The sequence below is a fragment of the Manis javanica genome, chromosome 3 (genome assembly GCF_040802235.1).
Source record: "Manis javanica isolate MJ-LG chromosome 3, MJ_LKY, whole genome shotgun sequence".
Lineage (NCBI taxonomy): Eukaryota > Metazoa > Chordata > Mammalia > Pholidota > Manidae > Manis > Manis javanica.
This window is the reverse complement of record NC_133158.1, coordinates 47,650,810-47,675,625: the sequence shown is the minus strand read 5'-3', so window position 1 is coordinate 47,675,625 and position 24,816 is coordinate 47,650,810. Positions and strand designations below refer to the sequence as shown.

Here is a 24,816-nt window from a genome sequence, read left to right as displayed (position 1 = left end):
TCAGATACTCGCTCACCAGCAGGGGACGGCAGCCTGGGCGCCCTCGTTACGCCTCCGCGCCCGTCCGGCAGGGCGGCTCTTCTTTTCCTTCCCCACGACTGAAGTTCCCTGAGGGTGAGGCCTCTGTGCATCCCGCGCAGATATAAGGTCCAGCAAGTAGCAGATGCTCAGTAAATGTTTGCTGAGGGAATGAATCAACAAGGAAGAAGTCATTGAACGAACGGCTAGAGGAACCCGCAGGAGCCCGCCCAGATTAGGGTACGCGGCGCAGGACCCGCCTCCGCGGCCAGTAGCCTCGCCCATGAGGGGGCGGGAGTTCCGGGCCCCGCCCTCGCGGAGGTGGGGCCTGCGTCGCGCGGGAAGCTGCGTTCGCGGCGGGAGCTGGTGGTTTGGCGAACCGGCCGCATCCCTGGAGGTACGGTCTCCCCGGCTCTGGCTCCGACGTTCCCGTGGGTAGACCGGCCGGGCGGGGCGGGGCCACAGGCTGTCGCTGAGGGCGGGCCGCGGGGTCCGGAACGCTGCCAGCGGCGCGCGTTCGGGCGGCCGGTCCCCACCCAGCCCCCCCTCTGCGCGGCCTCTTCCCCGCCAGGCCCTGTCTCGGCGGCCCGAGAGGAGCGCCGCGTCCGGTGAGGCCTGGAAAGGAGAATCACCTTCTGCGGGCAGCGCCGCCCCTGGGTAGTGGGGGTACCCCGCGGCCACCTTCCCGGGACAACCCCTTCCTCTTGCAGGCTCCTCCCCCTGGCGGCTCCCTCTCTCTGAGGTCCCTCCCTCTGCAGCCCCTTCCACCCTTCCGCCTGCAGCGTCCTCACCCCGGCGGCCCCCAAGCCCCCGACACCCGTCAGTCCTTCCCCCTGCAGGCTCCTCACCCCGGCGGCCTCCCAGCCCCCGACCCCCGGCAGCCCTTCCCCCCTAGCGACCCGCTCTCTCTGAGGCCTCCTCCCTCTGCAGCCTCCTCCCCCTGCAGTTCTCTCCCGACAGCAGCTGCCTCCTCCGGGCGCGCCCCCTACCCCTCACTGGCGGGGGCGGGGGCAGGGTGCAGCCGGGCCGGGCCTTGATTTCCTTTGCTTTTCCAGACGTAGCGATAGCACAGAACCCGAGCCACGGCTCCGAGAAGCATTTTAGGTGGGTCTCGCAAGGTGTTACGTCAGAGGTCGACATGAACAAGCTTTCCCAATACTGTGTGCATTTTTAATGGTTAGGGTTCCTGGCTCATAATAAGCGTTCAGTGCGTCTTTCCTCCTGTAATATACATTACCAACAACTTTCAGCTTTTTGTTCTTTGGAAAAAGAACGGTGCCTGACGAAGTTTTTGCAACTTCAAGACTCAGGAGGATGAAAGTCATCACTTGTGAGATAGCCTGGCACAACAAGGAGCCGGTGTACAGCCTGGACTTCCAGCACGGCTCGGCCGGGAGGATCCACAGACTGGCGTCCGCAGGCGTGGACACCACAGTCAGGGTAAATGCACGGGCATAGAAAGACGCGGGGAAGCACCCGGCGCCGCGTTCTCCTTCTCATACTTAAAAACTAAGGTCAGCAAATGCAAGTTACATCCTCATCTAGCCCTGAGGGCCTGGAGTGAACAGTAGAAAGCAGTGAAAGCCGCTTTCTTCTTGGGTCATTGTTTCATAGATGACTGGAGGCCTGTATTTTAGAATCCTAAGCCAGGTTTCTTTTGGGGCAGACTTTGTGCCAGAAGGACGTGGGAGGAAAGACAGCAGGCTAGGGGGCTATTGGTTTATGTTTCAGGTAGGAGAAGTTCCATTTTATGTTTCAAAAGGAAAATTAAATCTTCCTGAAAACAAGCATAGTATTTGAGTAGGTGCAGTGGCGTGTAGGGTGTTCGCTTTGTTTCTCTGAATGAATGTTTTGATATCAACAGATCTGGAAGGTAGAAAAAGGACCAGATGGAAAGGCCATTGTTGAATTTTTGTCCAATCTTGCTCGACATACCAAAGCTGTCAATGTTGTGCGTTTTTCTCCAAATGGGGAAATTTTAGCATCAGGAGGAGATGGTGAGTACAGTGTGCCTCCCCGCGGGATGACATTTCCAGGACTCCTGGTGGATGCCTGAAATCACGGAGAGTACCCAACCCAGTATTTACAGTTGACCCTTGAACAAAGTGGGGGAGGTGGCATTATAGGGGCTGCCTCCTCCCACTGGTGGGCAAAATATCTACATATAACTATTGACTCTGAAAAGTTAATACTAGTAGTCAGTGGTTTAGTGGAAGTCTTACCAATAACAAACAGTTAAAACATCTTTTATGTGTATTATATTTTATATTCTTACAGTAAAGTAAGCTGGAGGAAGGAAAATGCTTTTTCAAATTGTTGCAACTCTCCAAAAATTTTTCCAACATATTTATTGAAAAAAATACCCATACATAAATGGACCCACCCAGTTCAAATCTGTGTTCAAGGAACAACTGTACTGTTTTTTTTCCTATATGTACATACCTGTGATAAAGTTTAGTTTATAAGTTAGGTACAGTAAGACATTACTAACAATAACTAATCATAAAATGGAATAATTATAACAATACACTGTAATAACAGTTATGGGAATGTGGTATCTTTCTCTCTCTCAAAATATCTTACTGTGCTGTACTTGCCCTTCTTGGTTAACAGCCTGGATGCATCTGAGTCATGTGAGGTGATAAAATGCCTACGTGATGAGAGGCAGTGGGGTGAATGATGTAGGTACTGTGACCTGGTGTTAGGCTACTACTGACCTTATCATCGGGAGGACCATTTGCTTCTGGACTGCACGTGACCGTGGGTAACTGAAACTGCAGACAAGGAGGGACTCCCGGATTATACTTCAGAATTCTTTAGAAACCAGATATCTGTGTATCTCTCATTAAACAGTGAGATTTGAGCTAGATATGCTTTGTTATTTTCAAGGTCACTTGACCCTCCTAGCCTGCAATTTAGATAGTTTAGTAAAATAAGGTTCCAGGGGTGTGAGGGGATGGAGGACATTCAACTGAGATTCTTCCCGCTTGCTCCCACCAGGCTGGTTTGGAGACAAGTAGAAAGGTGCTTACCATTCTGGCAGAGTCCCACAGCAATTGTTCAGGCCTTGTTTGATTGTTAGTTTAGTATCTACCTGCTCCATTCCATGGCTGTGTAATTAATTAATTCATTGGCTTAGGGAGCATGATCTCAGTGGCCTTCTAAGTTGTTTATTTGGTGGGAGTAGATTGATGCATATTTTCTGCTTGTGCTTAAATGGCATGAACCTACACAGAAAACGTAAATCTTTGAAACATGCTTTAATGCTGGAACAGTCTAGAGTCAGTATAAAATAAAACAGAAAGCTCAGGTTTTGTTTGCAGGAGAAGAGACCTGGTTAAGTTCAGTGCTATGATGTCCATGTATACAGAGGGGCAAGGTACGGAGTGGGAGGAAACATCACTGGGGAGGCTGGCAGGCTGACTTCTGAGAAGTTGTCGGGCAGTGCTCGCTTTGCAAATTCCTCCTGCTTGGAGGCCCAGAAATTGTTAGCATGTGGAGAGCACCCATCTGTCAGTGCCAATCTCATCTCAACCAAGCTCCCTGGACTCCAGTTAATTTAGAATGAGACCCATGTGTCCATGCAGCTGGCTCATTCTCTCCTCCTGTGGGCATTCCTCAAAGGGAAGCCAAGTCATGGTCAGAAGGTTTCATGGTACGTATGGAGTCAGAACGTGCACAGCTAGAAGATTCTAGACAGCAGATGATGTCAGACGAACCATCAGATGCATCCAGGGTGTTAAACAGCTAACATAGCACGAGCCAGGTACTGTGTAGAAAGGCCTTTATTCCTCATGACAGCCCCATGAGGCAGATGTTACCCCATCTTAGAGGTGCAGAACTGAGGCACCAAGACAGTAAGTGTTTTGCTGAAAGTTACCCAGCCAGAAACCATTGGCCAACCCTCTTGTTGATGGCTTTTTTTTTTTCTCCTATTCAGCCATCTGTAAGTTATACCTTTAGATCTGTTACTGTGGCCACTTGCTTTGTAGTGGTGTCTTACTGGCCTGGGGATTCTTCTGTTTATGGTGACTTTGCATAGCTCTGATCTGGTATGAGTTTGATTTTGGAGTTTTAGTTCAGAATGCAAACCTGATTTTCCTGTCCAAATTCTTAGAAGTAAGTCATTGAGGCCATAGTGTCTGTTGAACAACAGAAATACTGTTTAATACCCTAGAAATCCAGAAATTAGGGAATGTGCAGTATAGCAAGGCTTACGTTTACCTGAACCACTCCACAGACGCAGTCATTCTGTTGTGGAAGGTGAATGACAATAAGGAGACAGAACAGATTGCTTTTCAGGACGAGGATGAGGCGCAGCTGAATAAGGAGAACTGGACTGTCGTAAAAACCCTGAGGTAACCCACAGTGGGGGAGGGGAGTGATTTGTCATTATGATCTAAATGCATTAAACTGATAGGCATTTTGAATTTATCTGACTTAAAACTTACGCAAAACAAATAAAGGGATAATTTTAAACAATAAACATGATTAAAACAGATTTTCTTAGTTTCTGCTATAAAATTTTCCTTAGTCAAATTGAATCAAATTTAAAGACACAGATACCTTTGAAGGCAGGAAATTGTGGCGATAGTTAATATAGTTCCAGTGGAAATTTCTACGGGCCCACTCTAATGTTGGTCCCTAAGAGTGCCTTTAAATTTTTGATAGTTTTTCTCCTTTTGAGACAAGAATTGCTTTTTCCCCTTTTTTTCCTCTTTGGATTCTAGGGGCCATCTAGAAGATGTGTATGACATTTCCTGGGCAACTGATGGAAATTTGATGGCTTCGGCCTCTGTGGATAACACAGCCATCATATGGGATGTCAATAAAGGTATCTGATATGATTTTGTTATCATCAGAGGATGGAATATTCTAAGTGTCTCAGAAACCTAGTCTGCTTTATCATTAAGGGCATAAGAAGAATTTTATTAGTGAACTAAAAGAGGTGCTTGACTTAAAGGTTAGGGATTAGCCCCACGTGCTGAGGATCCAGTGCAGTTTTCAGGTCTGATGAGAATGTGTGAGGCTTAGCTGTGGTGTCAAGAGTTACTGGTGCCAAAGCAAGGTGCAGCCCACGCGCTTGGGGATGCAGCCATGACCGCACAGGCTGATCCCTGCCTTTCGGGCTTTTGGAAAAATCAGCCAGTCATTATAATCAATGGGGCCTTGAAAGCTCGGTGTTGAGGTAGGTAGGGTCAGCTTTCCGGTTAAGCAAGGAAAGCCAAGGGCACTTCCTGCTTTTAAAAACCTCTTCTCTAGTTTGGGAGACGGCAGACATGTGAGAAGTAGCAGAATAAAAATAGCCGTGAAGTGCCAAAGCCAGGAGTAGCTGGGGCCTGACAGGTTATCCACTGAAGTCCTTTACTCAGGCTGGCTGTTTTCTCCCAAACCTCTTCCTCTGCCCTCCTTTGTGTGCAGGCTGCTGCTTTTCTCGCAGGCCAGGCCCTGGCAGGAGTCAGGAGTGGAGCTGCCCTTCGTGCCACTGCAGGGCCAGCTGCATAGTCCTTTCTGCCGACTCTAAAGTCTCTGTTCCCTTAGCTCCATGCTGTCCAGACAAACCGTCCTCTGTCTTGCCTCATCTCTGTCCTTGACATTTGGCAAAATGGAGGACTAGTGTCACTGTCTTCTTTTCCCCATATCTGGCCATTGTCTTGGATAATTTCAGTGTCCTGTGCACAGTCCACCCAGCACCCCGCTGCCGCCAGTTGTAATGACCTTGAATGTTGCCAGCATGCTGGGCATTATCACAGGTGCTGGAAACATACACAGACAAAATGGCTGCATCCTAGTGGGCATCAGACTGATGTACAGACAGGTGTGATGTTGGGGTGTGACGGGTGTGTGATGAGTGACTGGGGAATTCCTCTCTGAGCATGTGGTGTTTGAAAAGAAACTTGAATGAGGTGGTGGGGACAGCAAGCACAGAGGCCTTGTGGTGGGAGCTGCTTGTCGTGTCCAAGGAGCTGCAAAGGGTAGGGGCCAGGCCAGGTGGCTGCAGATCATGGAGAGGGTTTCTGATTGGGCCCTAGGTGTGCCAGCATGCTGCTGAATTAGTGAAGCAATGTGATTTTATTTGTTTCCAAGGGATGTCTCTGGGTTGCCTGTGGCATATTGTCCTAGGAGAATGTGAAAGACAAAGAAGCTGCAGTGGTGTAAAAGCAACTCAGGAGAGAGACCGTCGAGGCTGGGCAGGGACTAGTGATGGAAAGTGGGGTTAGGGTATAACTTGAAAAAAAGCAGACAAGGCTTGCAGGCACATTAGCTGTAACTGCAGGCTTTTGACAACCAGGTGAATATTGGTGCCACTCCTGAGATTAAGGGCACGGGACAAAGGAGCAGTTTAGACAGGGCTGGTGGAAATCATGTTCATGTCCTGAACCACTGTCATATTTGTGTGTGTGAAGGATTTTTTTAAATATGTGTAACTGACAAAGTGATCAAGTCAATCAATTTTTATTTAAGGAGTTTTGCATGCTGTGAGTCCTTCCCCTGCCCATCACGCTGGTTGCTCCACACTCTGAGTGGTGACCTGTAGGACGGCCTTCTGGAGGGCACGCCTGCGCCCAGCAGCCCTGCCAGGCAGTCTGCGGTGCCTCTGCCGGGCTGATGTGGAAGCCGTCACTTTTCCTGCTCTGTCAGGCAGCCTAAAGCTGCTTCCATCTGAGCCATCTCCTTCGATCTCTTGCCTTCGCTTCCTGCTCAGTCCATCCCTGAGTGTTCAATCCCCCTAAGCCTCAGTTTCTGGCTCTGTCCCCCGTCTGGCCTCTCATTTTCTCCAATGAGCCCCCAAGATTATCCATCACAAACACAGTCAATTTCCTCGAGCCCTTTTCTTCCCTCTGACCCACCAAGACAGATCCAGCCTGGATCGTGCAAAAGACAGTCCTACTTTTAGTGTCCTACGTCTAGCGCTGCACATAGCTGGTTAAACCCACCACCCTGTTGGTGGGGCTGCTGCAAGTTCATCCTCCCTGGCCTCAGTGTCCCTCTTCTCTGGTGAGGTCAGACCCCCTCTGTGGGCCCAGCAACTCCTCCAAATCTCCAGGGTCCCTTAAGCCAGGGCCACCTTCATCTCAGCAGACTCCCTGAAAAGAGTTTTAAGGGAAGGGGAAGGAACTCCAGCCTGGAGCATGGGATGCATTTATGTCCCTGGCAGCTCAAGGGTGACTGGGTCAGCAGTGTGGGGCCATGTGGGGTGGTGTGGGTGTGTGGCAGCTGTGGGCGTGGGGTATGGTGGGAGGCAGCCTGGTGGCAGAGGTTGGGAGAGGGGGAGAGGGGCTGTAGGAGAAGGGCCTTGTTTTTGTTTTTTAAGAATGGCTGTGGCTTTTTTTTTTTTTAACCTCTTTTGGTCCAGTTGTTCTTTGTATGTGGCTGGTTTTATCTTCTGGACATTTCCTGAGTCCCATATACATCCTGGTAGCATTGCTCTGCCTTAGCTCTCACCTCTCAGCAGACCTGCTGTTACCTCCTGACTAGTAGCACCTCCCTGTGCCCTTTTCCAAACCTGCTTGATCTTTACCTTGCAGAACACTTCCCAGCTTGGTGTCCCCTTAGCCACAGCTAATAGCCAGCACCTTTTCCTAGCAGAGAGGGTCTCTATTTGGCCCTCTCCTCCCTGCTTCCTCCTTACACTCTGGCAGTTCTCAGCTCCTCCACACTGCTCCTTTTGTCTACGTTTCTTTACCCATGGATTTGCTAGAATGCCTTCTTCCCTGAGAAACCCCTTCTTCCTGCCTGTCTGGAGGGCTGACCTGAGCTCTCTCCTTGAACCCACCCCTGTTGTGTTAGCTGCCCCCTCCTCAGCGTCCAGTTGTAGTGTGCTTGCCAGCTGGATGGCCTTTTCTGCCACTAAGCTGAGCTCCTTGGGAGTGGGCTGTGAGAAGTCATCTCTGTACCCAAAGTCTGACACAGAGCTTAACACGGACTCTCAGTTACTGCCTGCTTACACAAAGTTAGTACTTAGTAAATGATGGTATAAAGGGAATAATACCTAAATTGTATTTTATACCATTGGGCTTGATTATGTGTTGTTAATGCTCTTGTGTGTTTTATTTGCAGGACAAAAGATCTCAATTTTTAATGAACATAAAAGTTATGTACAAGGAGTCACCTGGGACCCTTTGGGTCAGTATGTCGCCACCCTGAGCTGTGACAGGTATGTTAGCATGTGGCAAATTACCTTCCTCTCTGTTTTCTTGAAATTTTCTGGAGAAGTATTTTATCTCAACTTAACCAATGTAAGCCATACTTACATTGGTTCTTCTGTTCTTATTTTCACATAGAGCATTTTATTTTATTGTTATTTTTACAATGTAATAAGAAATTGGAAACAAATCAGTGGAGCACCTTACACAAAGTCAGTACTTAGTAAATCATCATTGAGTGGGTGAATGAGTGCTGAAGGAATTTTGAATTGAATTTGAATTTCACAAGAAACTTTTCAAGGAAAAGTCTTTTATAATATGACTTAATAAGAGGTTCCTAGTGGTAGGGTTGGATATTTAGCTCATTTTTTAATTCTAGTTTATTGCTATAGTGATGTTAATGACTGCATTTAAGTTAATGTAAAAATAAAAGTTTATGCTTTTTGAAAGGAGATCTTGTGTTCACTGATATAATTGCATTTAATTGTGTTCTGGGAACAAAGAATTTTTAAAAATCCAAGGTGTCGGGTCCTTTTGTACATTTATCCGAGTGCTTGTAATTAGAACAAATTTAATTTCAGGTGGCCCTGGAATGAAAACAATATGAAACTTAGTGTTTATTTTTCAGAGAGTCTCCTGTTATATTCCAAATGTCATTTATCTTCTGATGTATGTTTTATTCAGGCAATCAGAGTAAAACGATCTGATTAACTAGGGGGAATAATATGATTTACCAGTGACCAAACTTCCCTGCTGGTGTTTTCTTTATTCTTGCAAATCCCTGAGGGCAGGAACATTCAACATAAAATAAACATTGCCACAGTCATACAAATTGCCACTGGGCCAGATGTCCAAGACCTGAAAAATAAGGCCAAAAGCCTAAAGTACATCTTACCTGACAAGCTGAAACATTCAATAAAAAATGAAATTATGACGTATTTCCCCACTTCATTAGTGATAGCCTTGAGTTTGTTAATATTTGCCTCTGTTGTAATTACTCAGTTAACTAAGTGTCACAGTTACTGGTAAATGGTTTTATAGGTCAAAAATTGTTTTTAAGTGATTTTCAGTTTTGGTAGTGGGTTGTTTTTATGAGAAACAGTTTACTTCTAGAAGAGATAAAACAGAGTTTTCTTCTTTATTTAGGATCCTGCGGGTATACAGCACACAGAAGAAACGTGTGGCATTTAATGTCTCAAAGATGCTGTCTGGCATAGGGGCTGAAGGAGAGGTATGAAATACTTTGACATTCCACTTTAGCAGTACTTTAGTTGAGACTCAGAGCGCTTCTGTATCTTGCAGCTAAATTACTGGTCTCTAGGACCTGACCCCCAAACTACAATGACTTCCTCTCGGACAGTCAAGGCTCAGTTAGTGTGGTGGGCTGGTGTGCATGGAAATGGGGCATCTGGAGGCCAGAGCTGATGATGCAGGATAGTGGTTTCCAACCCTGGCTGCACTGTGCAGTCACGTGGTGACCATTAACAAATCTGGGTGCTGGGCCCCACCCCCAGAGATGGGATTCACTTGGCTTGTGGTGGACAAGACCTCCAGGATTCTGAGGTGGAGTGAGGGTCAGGAACTACAGGCCTAGGAGGATCCCAGCGCTGTGCAACAGGAAGGCAGGGGGTCAAGCATCAGCTTGTCTGGTAGGTAGACGGGAAACGCTGGTGGCAGACAGCAGATCCAGCCATAGGGATGGTATGCAGGAATAGGAAGGATTTGGACCTTGGATAGAACTGGCGAATGAAATAGGACCTAGTGCTAGAGGAATCAAGACTCTTGAGGCAGGCATTTAGGAAAAAGGGAGCAAGTTGGTTACTAGAACAAAAAAGGTATGTGGTGCAAATCCAATCCCAGGGCAGCAGGATAGGGCAGGTGGGCCATGAGCTGGCTAATGCTGAGAGGGGGTCACACACCCAGAATGATGCCTGGGTCCCTGGATTCTAGAGAATGAAACACTTAATGTTTATATAAGTATGAGTGAATGGTTGCAAAACTGTTCCATGCAGGTGTTCAAGAAATGTTTTTGAAAAAGTATGATTACTGGTTTAATAATGGACTATTTCCTTTTCAAAAAGTGTTAATTCGGTTGGAATTCTAATATATACCCACAGATAAAAAGCAAAGGGCTCCTAGTCATTTTTCCACTTTCTCCCAGTTTTATTCCCCAACCACTATTAACATTGTGGTGTGTGTTCTCACAGAGGGTTTGTTTTTTAATAACTGTAGAACCATGCAAATATAAATACACAAACACATATACAATTAGCTTTCCTTAATAAAAGTGGGAAATCATTTTTCATGAATGATTGATTACTCTTTCAGTCTTGTGTGATTATTTGATTTGTAATATATTTCAGTTTCATTGATTATGTCAGTAACAAATGACAATATGTACAGAAAAAAAAAGGGAATTGATAAGACTTTATTGGGACTCTCAAGATTGGGTATGATGTTTAACCTTGGATGCCACAGGTGAGAAGTTACCGGATGTTCCATGATGACAGCATGAAGTCATTCTTCCGCAGACTCAGTTTTACTCCTGACGGGTCTTTGCTCCTCACCCCAGGTGTGTCTAACAGGGTTTTGGTTGAGGGCATAAGGGCAGCAGCTGTGATGGCCAGCTTACTGATGCTTTCCAACTCAGTGAGTTGTGGTTAAAGCAGTTGTTCCCATCTTGTCCACACGTTGAGCCTCCAGGGAAGCTTCAGAAAATACTGATACCTGTGTCCTATCCTGGTAATTGTGATTTAATTGGTTTGGGGTGTGTGGCCTGGGTTTTGGAATTCAGAAAGATTTCCAGGTGATTCTAACGATTCAGACAAGTTTGGGAGCCACTGGTCTAATAGACATTTTCTCTTACACTTAACTTTGAAAGTATTTTAGTGAATGCATCTTCACTAGACATGTGTTTGGAGGTCATAGTTCTAAAGTTAGTGATAAGGCACTTTATCATTTTATTCCTGTTGATAACAAAGCAGCCTATTGCAGCAAGTTCTAGACTCAGGCATATGTTTGGTTGAAATAATGTTGGAAGTGGCTGTGGTCAGATCTGCTAAGTCAGCAACTTCAAGGACAAAACAGGGCCATTGTCTGCAGGAAGGCGAGAGGTTCATCCCGGCAGGCTCAGCCATGGCAGTGCCAGGCTGTTCTCAGAGAAATATGTCTGCTGCTTTCCACAGACGTCTATTCTTATATACCATTCTATATACAAAGGTGACATACCTGGGGCTGGGCCAAGTGGGAAGGCACAGGTCAGGTTTGCCACTGAGTGTCCCAGACAGGCTGGGCAGGGTGTGATCCCTACATGTGTGCATGTGGGTTAGGCTTTAAAAGGACATTGGGGAACGTGGGAATGACAGTGGCTTGAGGGGTCTCAGGACCAGGAATAAGAAGTTACTTGAGTATATGAAACTATTTACTAGGATTATAACAAATCCTTCATTAAATGGCAGTTCTAAAAATATTTTCAGTTGAAATCAGGTACCAGATGGGTATCTGCCATCACCATTATTTTTCTCTGTGGTGTTAATTAATATAAGAAAATGAGAAAATGAAATTACAAAGAAGAAATAGAACTTTATGATAGGATTGTGCTTTTTATTCTATCAGAATAAAAAGAAGAATTTGATTAAGTGGCTAGATATTGTGAAATACATAAAAATCTTTATCTTCTATACTAGAATAAGTACTTGGACATATTAAAAGGAAAATTGTTCCTTTCATAAGACTGTAAACCCCATAAAACATGGGAATCCATGGGAAAAGTTTTAATGAGAAAGGCACAGAGCTTTTATGAAGGCTATAAAACAGAAGAAATATAAAGATACTTCCAGTTCTAAAAACTAATGTACTAATTGATTTCCAATTAGGATCTCATTAGAGTTTTTTTCACTGAATAATATCTCACTTTTGTTTAGGACAATGCTGAAGAATAGTCCAAAAAATATGAAAATAAAAATAATACTTGAGCAGGTCTTTGCCCAACCAGATGTCAGATGTCAGATGTCAGATGTCAGAAGATGCTGTAGCTCTGCTGTTCCCCAGTCAGCATGGTAGTGGTACAGGAGTAAGCATGCAGGGGCGTGAGCCAGCAGAGGGTCCAGAAAGAGACCCTGGGACAAGAAGAAATTAAAGTCTGGCCTGGATAGTATTGCAGTGAGGAGAGTGGATTATTGAGTCAGGGGTGCTGGAATGTCCAGCTGTCTGGAAGAAAACTACATTCGACTCTAACTTACATAAAAATAAATCTCAGGTGAATGCAGTCGTTAAACATAAAAGGTAAGAATGTAAAACTCTTGTGAGAAAATCTAGGAGAACTTTCTAGGAATGGGGAAGACCGAAGTGAGCCAGGGAGCCCAGAAGCTCCTAAATGACAGACCTACTGGACTGCACTGGGACAGAGAACTTTGTGTGGCCAAAGGCTGATCAGACAAGAACCAGGAGACTGAGACAGAAATGGAAGATGGTGTTCACGGCACAGGAGAGAGCTAACACACCATAAAAGGGCTCTTCCAAGTTGACATGAAGAAGAAAAAGACAAAGGAAAAACCCAGAAGAAAGAAATGAGTGGAAGGGGTTCAGTCAAGGCAGTTCATCGAAAAGCACATCTGTGTGTTCAGCACATACAGGAAGCAGTTGAGAGACTCAGTAATGGGGAGATACAATTGAAGTGATACATAGTTAGGTTTTCTCTTTATTCTTTTCACACTGGAAAAAAAGGGGAACTACCTATTAACTGATGGGCATGTGGAACATGGGCATGCTGGCAGAAATGTGAGCTGTTACAGCCTTTTTTGGAAAGCAGTCTGGTAACCAGTAAGTGCCTCAGCCAATCTTCACTAAATAGGCCCTCCAGCCAACTTGTCCCTCATCTGAGACTCAATCCCTTTAAGAAATGAAAACAGTGTTTAAATGTTTGAGGATGTTATTGCAAGTATTTTTGTAGTTGTAGAAAAAATGGAAATGAAGCAATGCTCATTAACAGATGGGTGAGTGAATTGTGGTATTTTCACATAGTGAATTGCATGTAGCTACTCTAAAAGAATGCATTAGTGCCGTGTAAGTCATCTCATGAGCAGTTAACTGAGAGAAGCACAATGAGGAAAAGTAAACAATACTCCATTTTGTGAAAGAAACTAAAAAACCTCACCATGTCAGTATAAGTATGATTGAGTAATAACTGGTCGTAAGGATTAGGTGAGCATGGCGGAAAGGCAGAAAGGATGTGATTTGGCTAAAATGGTTCACTCTGGGATGGAAGGGCAGGAGAGGTGGGGGAGGCGTGTAGACTGCTGGTCTTGAATCTTCCCTCCCCAGCAGATGGGAAATGGTGACATGTAAGATTATGCATGTGTGTGCATGTATCAAGAAAGATGTTTCCAAGAACATGTGTTTGATGGGCATTCTTAGACAGGGTCTGACCTGGTTAAGTACTTCCTGGGGTGAGTATAGAAGAGCCCTCCACATGTGGGCTGCTGGCCAGAGCAGTCAGGTTCTGCAGGCGGCTGGAGATGTCTGCAGAGGGCCAGGTCTTCTGGCAGCCTCCTGCCTCCTTCAGGCAGATGGGTAAAGGCCTAGGTCTCAGGCTTTGGATGGCATCTGAGGTTGGAATCCACGGGACACAGAGCCCGGGAGATGTAGTCCCAGCGCTTCACCACAGGAACTGGCTGGCTCCTTAGGCAGAGGTCTGCAGCAAGGGCTCACTGCTCCATGTTCTTCCTGCCCAGCCTGGAGTGCCCTGGTCCTCGCAGAGGTGCCTGGTGGAGAAGCTGAGCCAGCCTGTGTCAAAATGTCTGTATTTGTCCTCAGTCCAGCAGCACTGCCCTGAGAATACATCTTTTGGGATGAATGTTTTACCCAACAGAATTGGATACTCTCAAGTGTTCACTGTGAACCATTTAATAAACCATCATCTTTCCTTCCTCTCCCTGCTTCCCCAGCTGGCTGTGTGGAATCTGGCGAAAATGTAACGAACACAACTTATGTTTTCTCCAAGAAAAATCTAAAAAGGTATGCAATTAAGGAAGCATTTGAAATGCTTTCCCTTCCTTTTTGCCTTTGTGGAGTAACGGAGCCTTTTCCTAACACCATGGGTAATCTTCTAGGCCTATTGCTCATCTCCCGTGTCCCGGAAAAGCGACGCTTGCTGTCCGCTGTTGTCCTGTCTACTTTGAGTTGAGGCCGGTGGTGGAAGCAGGTGTGTGTGAGGGTCACCAGGGTGGGGACGGTGATTTGGATTTTATCTTGTGGGGAGAGGTGAGTGTGTGGGTTTGGTTTAGTTTAGTTACACATAAAAGAGCCAGAGCAAAGACTGATGATGTCAAATAGGGGTCAGTTTTTTGCATTGTCCAGAATATATTTTCTTCGCTTACAGCAACTTTAAAGGAATAAAAGTGCCGGTTCTGTTTTTCTACTGAAACAGCTTGAATGGCATTCATTATCGATCTCCTTTGTGGTAAAATTACCCATGAATTGAATTTTTGTTTTGTTTTGTTTTTTTTACTATTTTTTCCTCCACTGGCTGCTTTTAGGTTTTTCCTCTTATCAGGGGCTTTGAAGTGATTGGATTATGATGTGCCTACATGTAGTTTTCTTCATATTTCCTGTGCTTGGAGTTCATCAGGGTTTTTAGATCTGTGGATTTATAGTTTTCACCAAATTTGGGGTGTGTCAGCCATTATTTCTTCAAATATTTTTCAGGTCATCTCTCCCCTCTTCAACTGCCCAGTCAGCCAGGCTGTCCCATGGCTTACTGACGGTCTGTTTACTTTCCTTCCTCCTGGTGTTTTACTTGGGATAGCTGCTACAGCTGTATTTTGAGTTCACTACTCTTTTGCCCTTGGTGCCATCCAGTGTATTTCTGTGTGTGACATCATAGTTTTCATTTCTAGAAGTTTAATTTGGGTCTTTCTTATATATTCCATGTCTCTGCTTAATATGCTTCATCTTTCCTTTTGCTTCTTGAACATGTGGAATTCATTTTTGTAATAACTCTTAATGTCTTTTGTAATAACTCTCAAAGTACGAAGGGTTGGTTTTGATAGTTTTTTTTCTCATTTTTCCTTGCATCTTTGCATGCCTGGTAATTATTTTTAGATGCTAGATCTATTTTATTCTTAGAAGTATTCTTGAGCTTTATGCTGGGCGCAGGAAGTTACTTGGAAACGTGTTACGTCTTTGGGCCCTGCTGCTCAGTGGTGAGGCGGGATCGCGGCAGCATCTCGCCGAGGGCCAAGGCAGAGCCCTCCTCGGAGTGCTCTCATTGGTGCCGGGGGTCCTTCTGCTCTGGCTGGTGGGACCGTGCACTGGTTCTGGCCTTATGTGAGCCTCAGAGACCGCTCTTTCTTCCTATAGTTCTTGCTCCAGCCTTGGGTTGTTTCCTTACACGCACGCACTGCCCAGTGCTCCGCCGAGCACCCAGGGCCACTGTGGGTCTCTGGCCCTGCACCCTCCTGACTCCCAGCTGCCTCTTCTTAGCTCACGGACCTGCTGGTGCCTCCGGGGTCCCCTCTTCCTTTGCTGGGCCTGGGAGCTCAGGCAGTCAGCTGAGGAAATTGGAGGACTCTCCTCATTGGCTTCCCATCTCAGATCACTGTCCTTGCCTGAGGGTCAATGTCTTAAAAAATGTTGCTTCACAGGTTTTGCCTGGTATTGGAGTTGTTTCAGGTGGAAGGGTAAACCGGGTCCCTGTTATTCCATGTCTGGGAGTTGTTTTTAACTTTTCAACCCTTTATGTGAATGAATATAATCAACTTGAAAGAACATGAAAATGTCAAGATGAGGTGTTTCTCCGTGCCCCTTATTTGCTTTATAGTAAGGAGATCTGGCTCCCAGATTGGCTTGCCTGGTTCACACATCTTTTCTTTCTCTTCTTGTTACACCTTGCATGCCCAGGACTGGTGTCCTCACTGGTTCCTGCATGGTTCTCTGTATTCACATATTCATGTAAAAATCAAGAACTGAAATTTTTGTAAAGCATATAGCAAACTAGTCCTCAGTAAAATCATGTCGTTCATGTCCCTGGGAGAAGGCTTTGGGGGAATTTGTGTTGTGTTTCCTTTGGAAACTTAGCCTTTGCTTGTTGTCCTTGCTTTGTCCCTGTTTTTGCTCATGCAGACGGGCCCTCACAAGAACCAGGCATGGAGCTGGTGAGCCTGCCATACCGACTGGTATTTGCTGTGGCTTCTGAAGACTCTGTACTTCTGTACGACACCCAGCAGCTGTTCCCTTTCGGCTATGTGTCTAATATACATTACCACACACTGAGCGATGTCTCCTGGTGAGTGGCCTGTGACGTGGGAAGGTGGATGGAGGAGGCGCTGTGTACATGAGCCTGGGGTAGACCCTTGTGTCTGGGAGCATCACTGCACATGGCTCTTTGGCCCTTATTATCATTACTGTTAATCAACATTAGGAGGACAGGGTTTCTAATTTGCTACAATGCCATTTCCTTTTTTAATAGCAGTGGGCATTGGTGCCTTTCAGATTGCCCTGTGGGTTTTGTCTGCTTCTCCTGAGCTAGTGGGGGCCTGTCGTTTGGGGGCTCACTGGGTCCTCTGGGAGGAAGTCCACACCTGCGAGCCCCTGCTCCCAGCACAGAGGGGCCCCAGAAGCCTGCTCTCCTGAGGCGGCACTTGGCACCCCACCTCTGCTTGCGGGCCTCATTACCCTGGGCTTCCTACTTCAGCCACCACGGCTCATTCAGGCCCAGCTCCAGCCTGGGCTGCCACCCACCCTCTATTGCTTGCTCTTTATAATTATTTTTCGTCTTTTTATCTTGGAAAAAGAAGATTCGTCTCACCTCTGTTAGATGAATTTGATGATGGTGCAGAGATGTTACAGTGCCTTAGAGAGTCAGGCTGGGGAAGGGGAGGGCATGAGCCAGGAGTTCACACAAACCCTTTAGTCGTGTTTCCCCCTGACTTTTACCTTCAAACAAAGTTTGTGATTTAGCTTGAATTACCATTTTCTAACTAGTAGTGAGAGTGTTCAGAGTGGCCCATAGACTTTGGTAAGGTTTCTAACTTTTTCTCCTGTTTTGGGAACAAAGGTCCAGTGATGGGGCCTTCCTGGCCATTTCTTCCACGGATGGTTACTGTTCATTCGTGACCTTTGAGAAGGATGAACTTGGAATACCTTTGAAGGAGAAGCCAGATTTGAGCGTGAGAACTCCTGATATGGCAAAGAAAACCAAGAGTCAGACTCACCAAGGCTCTTCGCCTGGACCCAGACTGGTAGAGGGAACCCCCGCCGGCAAAGCCCAGGACCCCAGCAGTCCCAGTACTACGCCCCCTCAGGCGAAGCAGTCCCCTGCCCCAGCAGTGACCAAGGACACCCCCACGACTACACCTGGGGCCAGAGGTTCCTTCCCAGAGCTGTCAGAGGAGAAGAAGACCCTGCAGCTCAACAGTCAAAACACAAAAGCCCACCCATCCCGGAGGGTCACTCTGAATACACTGCAGAGCTGGAGTAAGACCACACCCCGGTAAGCACACTTGATTGGAGAGTAAATTGCTGCAACGTTTGAAAAACAAAATGCACACTGAAAGCCCCCAGCCTTTCTTAAGTGTGAGTCCACACAGCAGGTTCTGCCAGAGAGGTTCCAAAACAGCATGTTTGAGTGCCGTTCCTCTCTTACAGCTCTGTCAGGGTCCCGTTTCCAACCTGGCAGAGAAGGCCCTGACTCCCATGCATGGCTCCTGGACAGATTTGGTCTCAGCCTGCTGTCTGGGACCGTCACCACTCGTTCCCCTTTGCCCTGCGTGCCTGTGTACCTGCTTCTCCCACCTGACATGGCAGTTGGTTCCTGGGGCACACCCCACCCTTGGAGGCCTCTGTGCCTTGACCTTCCTCTGGGAAGCCCTGGACTTGGTGACAGTGGAGTCTTCCTGAAAGGCCCATTGGGATGTCCTTTCAGCCCTTTTCTGTGACAGCACATCATATTCAGCAGCAGGTGTTTCTGTTATTCCTTGTTGTCCCTTGTGGATAGTAGGCCCCTAAAGAAGAGGGTCCTCATCCTGCACCTGTGTTCTACCCAGAGCAGCACTGGGCACTTTGCCACAGTGAAATCAGAGAAATGTCTGCCTGCAATGGCTTTTACTGAGTCCAGCGGACTGGCTCATGGTGAACAGTCCCTGTTAGGGCTGTAGACAAGCCCTTTGTCACACAGCAGCTGGCCCCCAGGTTCCTTCCCAGAACTGCAGGAAGTTATCCCCTCTGGTGCTGCCCTCTCCATCAGTCCCTCCACCTCCTGACCTCCCAGATAAGCAACATGGGTGGTGGTGTGGTTGGGCAGGGAAGGAGGAGCCCTGAATGACCCTCACGTTCCCCACTGAGCTGGCAGAGCCGTAATGTGGGTGAGGTGTAATGGTCAGCTTGTTTTGAATCTCTGATTTCTTTTTGCAGAATGGCAATGTTGTTTTAATTTCTTCTTTTTTCTAATCACTGGTATAGATCCTTCCCCTTTGTTTACAGGTGGGGGAAGGCAGCGGGAAGGTGTTCTTGAAATATTTTTGGTGTTAAAACTTTTCTTAAGAAGTTTTCTCCTCTTGCAAGCTTATTACAGTTTAAAAAATAATAATAGTTGTTGGAAATTAATACTGGATTTTAAAAAAGAATTCTGTTTTGGAGCTTTGCATTGTAGAAACCATGTCGGATAGCCTTCTCTATGCAGATTCAGCAGAGCATTCACATGTCATTGGCAATTAACAAAACTCAAGTTTAGGGACTTTTACATGACTAGTTAAGGTTTAAGTTGACTGTTATAAATGACATGGTTTAACTTAGTACATTAACATAATCCTTAGTTACTAAATAAGTGGGCACATCAACATTATTTTTAAGGCCTTGTGTATTAGGATCAACTGAAAATTTTAAATGCTTCCTTTGGATAGTTTTGAAATTTGGTATCATACGTAAAAACAATTTTGATGACACTAAGTGACCCATGTACTCCTCTTTTTCATTAAGGAGAATAAATTTAATACCCTTAAAGACAGATACTCCATTGAATTCTGCACCATCTGCTATGATTTCTACCTCTTCCTTAGAAGAAAGTCAATCAGGTAAGTGATACTATTACTGGTTTAATACAATTAAACATAGAATATTTTTTTTGTTCTTTTAGAAATTAATACCACCTACTTGTAAGCCAGTCTGAGAAAGCACAGGTGCTTTACTAGGCCCATCATCTAAACTCACTGGGTGCCTATTTATTCTTAGCCAGGGGATGTCTGGAGAAAGGACTTAGGGTGCGTTAGATGGTGGGTTCAGGCAATGGTATAAATCGGGTTCTGAACCTCGGTACCGTTGACATTCTGGGATGGGTAATTCTTTTTGAGGGGACTGTCCTTTGATTGTAGCAACATGTCCTCCTGGGATGTTTAGCAACTCCCCAGATGCCGGTACCTACCCCTTCCCCCCCCACGAATTCTGACATTCACCAGACACTACCACTGTCTCGTGGAAGACGATATCATCCCTGGCTGAGAACTATTGGTAAAGATCCTTCCCCTTACATCCATTCAGGACTTGGCCAGGCAGTTCAGTTCCTTGTCTGGGCACAAAACATATTTTGTAAGTATCAGCTCTTAAAGAAATCTTCACTTACTTGCCAATTTTGTGTTTGCTAATGTTTCAGAGATGCCCGGGAACCCGCAGAGCAGTCCTCTGAAGCTAAAGCGGCCCAGACTCTGTGAGCACAAAGGAGGCACCCAAGGTCTGGCCCCTTGATAAGACCTCTTGTGCTTGAAGGCTGCTGGGTCTGGGGACCCATGGGTGCCCAGGGAAGGTGAGGTGGTAGGCCAAAGATACCTGAGGCCAGCAATATCAGATGGAGCCTGATAGACACTTGTAAACTGATTTCTGTACAGAAGATACACATGGACCAGTTATTTTCCAGAAATATGTTTGCTCTAATTTCAGTACACATTTTTACCTCAGATATATGAACATTTTTATAGACTAAATCCTTTTTTGATGAGTTTCTGAAACTGGAGCAGTTCAGCATTATCTAGTGTGAAATCAGTAAATCCTCCTTGAAATAATGGAAATACAAACACTTCATGGGTGGGTTCCTTCCAAAGTGGAATTAGAAGGAGGAACAAGTAATTTGAGAAGGTTTAGTCTATTGAATTTTAGAGAGAATTTTGAATGATGATTAGATTTAGATTCTAAATAGTTGATTAATGTTTGGAAATCATGTTTGCTTTCTGATTTTGAAGATGATAATGCTCAGTCTAGAAAGTTAGTAAACCAGGATGAATTAGGAAAACGGTTTGAAGGTGGGAATCACCCATCATCTCATCTCACACCCAGAGGAACCTTGGTTACTGTTCTGGGATGTTATTTCCTTGATATTCTTACAGACTTTTTTTAGTTGGTGGGGAGGTAGTTGAGATTTTACTTTTACATTCAGTTTGGTATCCCAGTAGGTTAACTTCACAGTGATTTTTCACAGCAAAGAGACTAACTTAGCAATTCATGCCTTTGCTTTCTCTGGTACCTGGGATGATGGTGTGTTCTTTTTCTCTTTTTGAGTAACAAAGCTGTGGGCTGAGATGTATACAGTGCTCTTGGCTGCAGGAGGCAGTCACACTGTTGGGGGCTTACCTTATGTGAGCACACTGGGTGGGTGACCGAGGGGGTCCTGTGATACCAGCCGGAACCTTGCGTGGAAACTAGCATGGTTGCTTCACGTGGTAGAGGGGTGCCTAGTGCGTCCATGGCACTCATGCCTGCCACTTTGCATGACAGACACAGGGAGTCTGCAGTGGAACATCCTCCTGCCAGGGCTCTCTTCCCAGTCCAAGAGAGGTCAGAGAGCTAGCACACCCACCCACCACCTCACTGCCAGGAAGCAGCTGAGGAACAGAAGAATGCAGAAGAATGTGCCCTCTTTAAGTCCTCTGCAGCAATAAAGAGAAGAATTGGAAAGAAGTATCAGTCTGTGGCTTAGTCTACAACTCAGTAAACCAGAGTTTACCTCCCTTTTAGATGGGAAAGGGGTCAACTAGGGAGCACTTATCACATAGAGAGAGGAAGGTGAAGCCATGCGTCGCTGTCATAATGCAGATGGGGGTCACATTCAATATGAAGACATTTAAAAATGTCAGAGTGCTTTAACTGGTGATTTGCAACCTTAGCTGCACATTGAAATCACTTGAAGAGCTGGCAGAATACTGATGCTCAGAGGGTCTGGCCTAATGGGCGGTGGGCATGGTGTAAACATTGGATGCTATAAAGCTGCTTGAGTAGTTCTGATGTGCGGCCAACGTTGGGCGATCATAGGAGAAAAAGCTCTCCCCGGATATAGTATGGTTAAATGCATTTCCAATGAAAATGTTTTCTTGTTTATTCTCTGGTTCATCACCTATTGACAGAAACACTTCCTTACCAGGGCTGCCAAACAACCAGAGATAATGTGTAGGCGATGACAGCAGCTCTTCAAGAAAAAGGATCATTTTAAATTTCCTGTGGCTGGAGGGAGGTGAATTTGTAGCCGTTGTCCCCATGCCAACAGGAGTGACCATGGGTCCCACGTTCTTGGTGAGCAGGCCTGCTTCCCTGGCCACATGCCATACTCGGTTCAGAACTTCTGTCTCTTGTGCAGCAATAATGGGGGGCACCTTCTCTGGGCTGTAGTTCTGGTGTCCAGGCTGGGCTGACGCCAACCATTGCAGCCTTATCAGCAGGGTAGGGCCAGTGTCACATTCCAATGTAGTTGAAATATTTCTGAATCATAAATCCCTGGTCCAGCTCTTATCCCAGACCAAAGGCAGAGCTGTACCACACCCAGCTGTTAGCTCCCACTTCTGCATTTAAGCAAACTGCAGTGGTCATACCTGAGTTGTCAGAGGTGGCTGTGCAAGGTGTCTTTCCAGTTTGGCCTGTTTTCCTTAGCACAAACAAGAGAAAAATGCTCTCACTAACCTGGACCCCTCTAGAAGCCCTATTTTTTCCTCAAGCTTTGGCCCTGAGATACTAAGTAATAAGCATTGCCCCTTTTCAAGCCATGATAGCAAATGCTTAGTTGTGACTGTGGGGTCGAACACTGACCTCATACTCGGATGACTTATTTCCTCGTTCTGTGGGAGCGCTGCCTGGGAAGGGCATTTCAAGTGTAAGAACAAGTCTGCAACAGCTCAGCTCCAGGTCCCTGCCCTTGCCCTTAGCAGGGCAGAAATGAGTGCTTGGGACAGGTGGATGCTGGCTGTCCACCCTTCCAGGCCTCCCCTGATGCCGCTCTTCTTTCTCCGCCCCCTACCTACTGGCTGCTCCAGTGCTTCCCAGCCTGGCTATGCACCACATCACCTGTGGGGCTTTACAGACAGAACAAAACCAGCTCAAGTCTGGCTTTGTCTAGACCCCCAGAATCAGTTTCTATAGGTGAGGGAGACCCCCAGCCAAGCACACACATTTTTTAAAACACTCTGAGGGTTTCAGCAGGCTGTCAGCATTGAGGACAGACAGTTGGGGGGTTGTGAAATCTTGAAGATACACCAGTGAAGGGCAGTTAAAATTCTTTTGAGCTCACTGAAGAATTCTCATGTTCACCTACCCATGAGGAGGCTTAATCTTGAGGAAACCCTTGCCACCCAGTGTCACTCTGCTTCTACCCAGAGTCATAGGAATGAGTAGATGCTGTGTTGTTGAAGAATCTCCAAGGCGAGCTCCACGCAGTGGGCCCTGCTGCTTTAGGAACCGTGGTCAGGGAAGTGATGAACTTCAGTTCCCGATGGGACAGGACCCAAATGAGCCACTTGGGGGCGATATTGCTAGCCCTTAACTCCACTGTTAAATTTATTAACTAATGTATTTTTAATGAAAGAAGTTTTAGTTCTGTTACAGAAGCAGTACATCATTATCTATTGCAATATTTCATGTTTATTACTTTCTGTATAAATAAATGCTATTTTGTTGTTCCAAAGAGTTGCATAAATCTGTCATATAATGAATCAGAGCACTCCATGAGGTCACATACCTATAGCTAGATTTAAAAGATGTTTATGTTAAATGTAGCCAAAGGTATAATGAGTTTCAAGTAGCTAGCTTCAAATGTTTTCTTCTTTTCCAGTTTTTAAGCCAAAATAATACAGTTTAGTGACATTTTTCTACATTAGCAACAAATGCAATGTCCGGTGTGCTTCACAACTATACAAACACATATGCACAGAGATTTGTGATATTTTGAGATGGAAAACAAGATGAAATCATCTAAGCATCTATCAATAGGAGATAAATTACAGGGCAACTCGATGGTGGAATGTTAGCTGTTAGCTGGACCTACAAGTACCACTGTGGAAGGATGTCCAAGTGTAAAACCATATATATTTAATTTCTCTGTGAGTTGACAGGGAACTGAACTGAGTGACTTGGATAGGCAGGGACCGTGCTGTGACTGGAGGAGATCTTATCCTCGGGAGCAGAGGGAGCAGTACTTGTTAGGCCATTCAAGGCCCTTCTAGTTTTAGATATCAAGCCAGTACATAATACTCATTTTAGGCCTTATACCACAGTGCTGGTGAGTGGCAGAACAGCAAAAGCATTGTCCTTGATGGTGGCGGGTGAACTTGGGCCAGGAAGCTGAGCAATTGTGGTGTTTTCCCCATGAGCGTGACTGTTAGAGTATGCAGGGTGGTGTGGAGTCTGGGAGGGGAAAGTAACCAGGGTAGTGGGAAAGGCGTGGACTTTGAAGTTAGAAAGGGTGGAATTTTAATTCTGCATCAATTGCCAATTTACTGAGTAAGTTGACACACTGGGCCTCAATATCCCCATCTGTAAAATAGGGATCCAGCATTTGCTCATATGGTATTTGAAAGAATTGAATGAGACATGTCTTTTCTCTTCAGCTGAGAGTTCCATTTTCTCATGGGAGAAATGTATTAATTCCTGGGGAGATACTTAACCAGTGTATTCGGGTTCTCCAGAGAAACAGAACCAAAAGAATGTATGAAGTCTGAAGGTAGTTTCCTGCAAAATTCCTCTTTGCTTGGGGAGACCAGTCTTTTGTTTTATTCAGGCCTTCAGTTGGCTGGATGAGGCTTGTCAGTGTTGTAGAGGGCAGTATGTTCACTGAGAGTTCCTGATTTAAATGTTAATTGCATACAAAACATCCTATGAATTGACACAAGATTAACCAATTCAGACCAACCTTTGGAAATTAAGAGTGCATGTGGCCTGGCAACCTGACCAACTGACTGGACTCTGAATAGCAGTGAGTTTGAATCTAATTTGGTCTCCTAGACATATAGTAAAATGTCTCCTTTCCATCCTCATCTACAAAATGAGAACACATGATACTCTCAGAACCTTTAAAGGAACAATTCAGGAACTACTGAAGCAGCATTGAGGTGCTTTCCCAAGAGTAGGAACAACCAAAATCGCCTTTGCATGAACTTGTTGCACCTGAACCCAGCAAAACACGGGTTCCTAGCAATCATGGGGGTTGAAGTTTGCAGGCTCTGGGGCTGGTCAGCTTGCCTGGACTTGAATCCTGGGTTTGCCACTTGTAGTGTGTCCAACCTCTCTGAGCCTTGCTTTTCTCACCTGTAAGATGAGATGACAAAAATCCTCTGCTTGATGGACTTCTGGTGCAGAATGAGAAGGTGTGGGTGAAGTTCATGGTGGAGAGTACCTCCATAGTGAG

At 45.9% G+C, this 24,816-nt stretch overlaps 1 protein-coding gene across 9 annotated transcripts; it reads left to right on the top strand.

Moving 5' to 3' along the window:
* Window positions 1–309: 309 nt before the first annotated feature.
* Window positions 310–23,097, top strand: CHAF1B (chromatin assembly factor 1 subunit B). 9 transcript variants are annotated; one of them, XM_017642113.3, is made up of 15 exons: window positions 310–415; window positions 1,290–1,458; window positions 1,883–2,015; window positions 4,259–4,376; window positions 4,749–4,852; window positions 8,080–8,176; window positions 9,312–9,396; window positions 10,644–10,737; window positions 14,111–14,180; window positions 14,276–14,367; window positions 16,287–16,449; window positions 17,221–17,655; window positions 19,140–19,234; window positions 19,810–19,887; window positions 20,925–23,097. In XM_017642113.3, exons 2-15 carry the CDS (start codon window positions 1,333–1,335, stop codon window positions 21,086–21,088), a joined length of 1,854 nt encoding a protein of 617 aa, XP_017497602.2. In that variant the 5' UTR covers window positions 310–415; window positions 1,290–1,332; the 3' UTR covers window positions 21,089–23,097. The 9 variants fall into 9 exon arrangements, 7 of the variants coding, with proteins under 7 accessions (XP_017497602.2, XP_073087481.1, XP_017497601.2 ...); XR_012129140.1 differs by having other exon boundaries at window positions 312–415; window positions 1,269–1,458; window positions 19,810–19,959; window positions 21,568–23,097; XR_001850149.3 differs by having other exon boundaries at window positions 312–415; window positions 1,269–1,458; window positions 19,810–19,959; window positions 20,925–21,059.
* The last annotated feature ends 1,719 nt before the right edge of the window (window positions 23,098–24,816 follow it).

What these genes read in the sequence shown, in the direction of transcription:
- CHAF1B (XM_017642113.3), top strand. Translation starts at nt 1,333, where the DNA reads ATGAAAGTCATCACTTGTGAGATAGCCTGGCACAACAAGGAGCCGGTG. An exon ending in CATATGGGATGTCAATAAAG is followed by an intron (nt 4,853 to 8,079) that starts GTATCTGATATG and finishes TTTTATTTGCAG; the next exon opens with GACAAAAGATCTCAATTTTT. An exon ending in ACACTGAGCGATGTCTCCTG is followed by an intron (nt 16,450 to 17,220) that starts GTGAGTGGCCTG and finishes TTGGGAACAAAG; the next exon opens with GTCCAGTGATGGGGCCTTCC.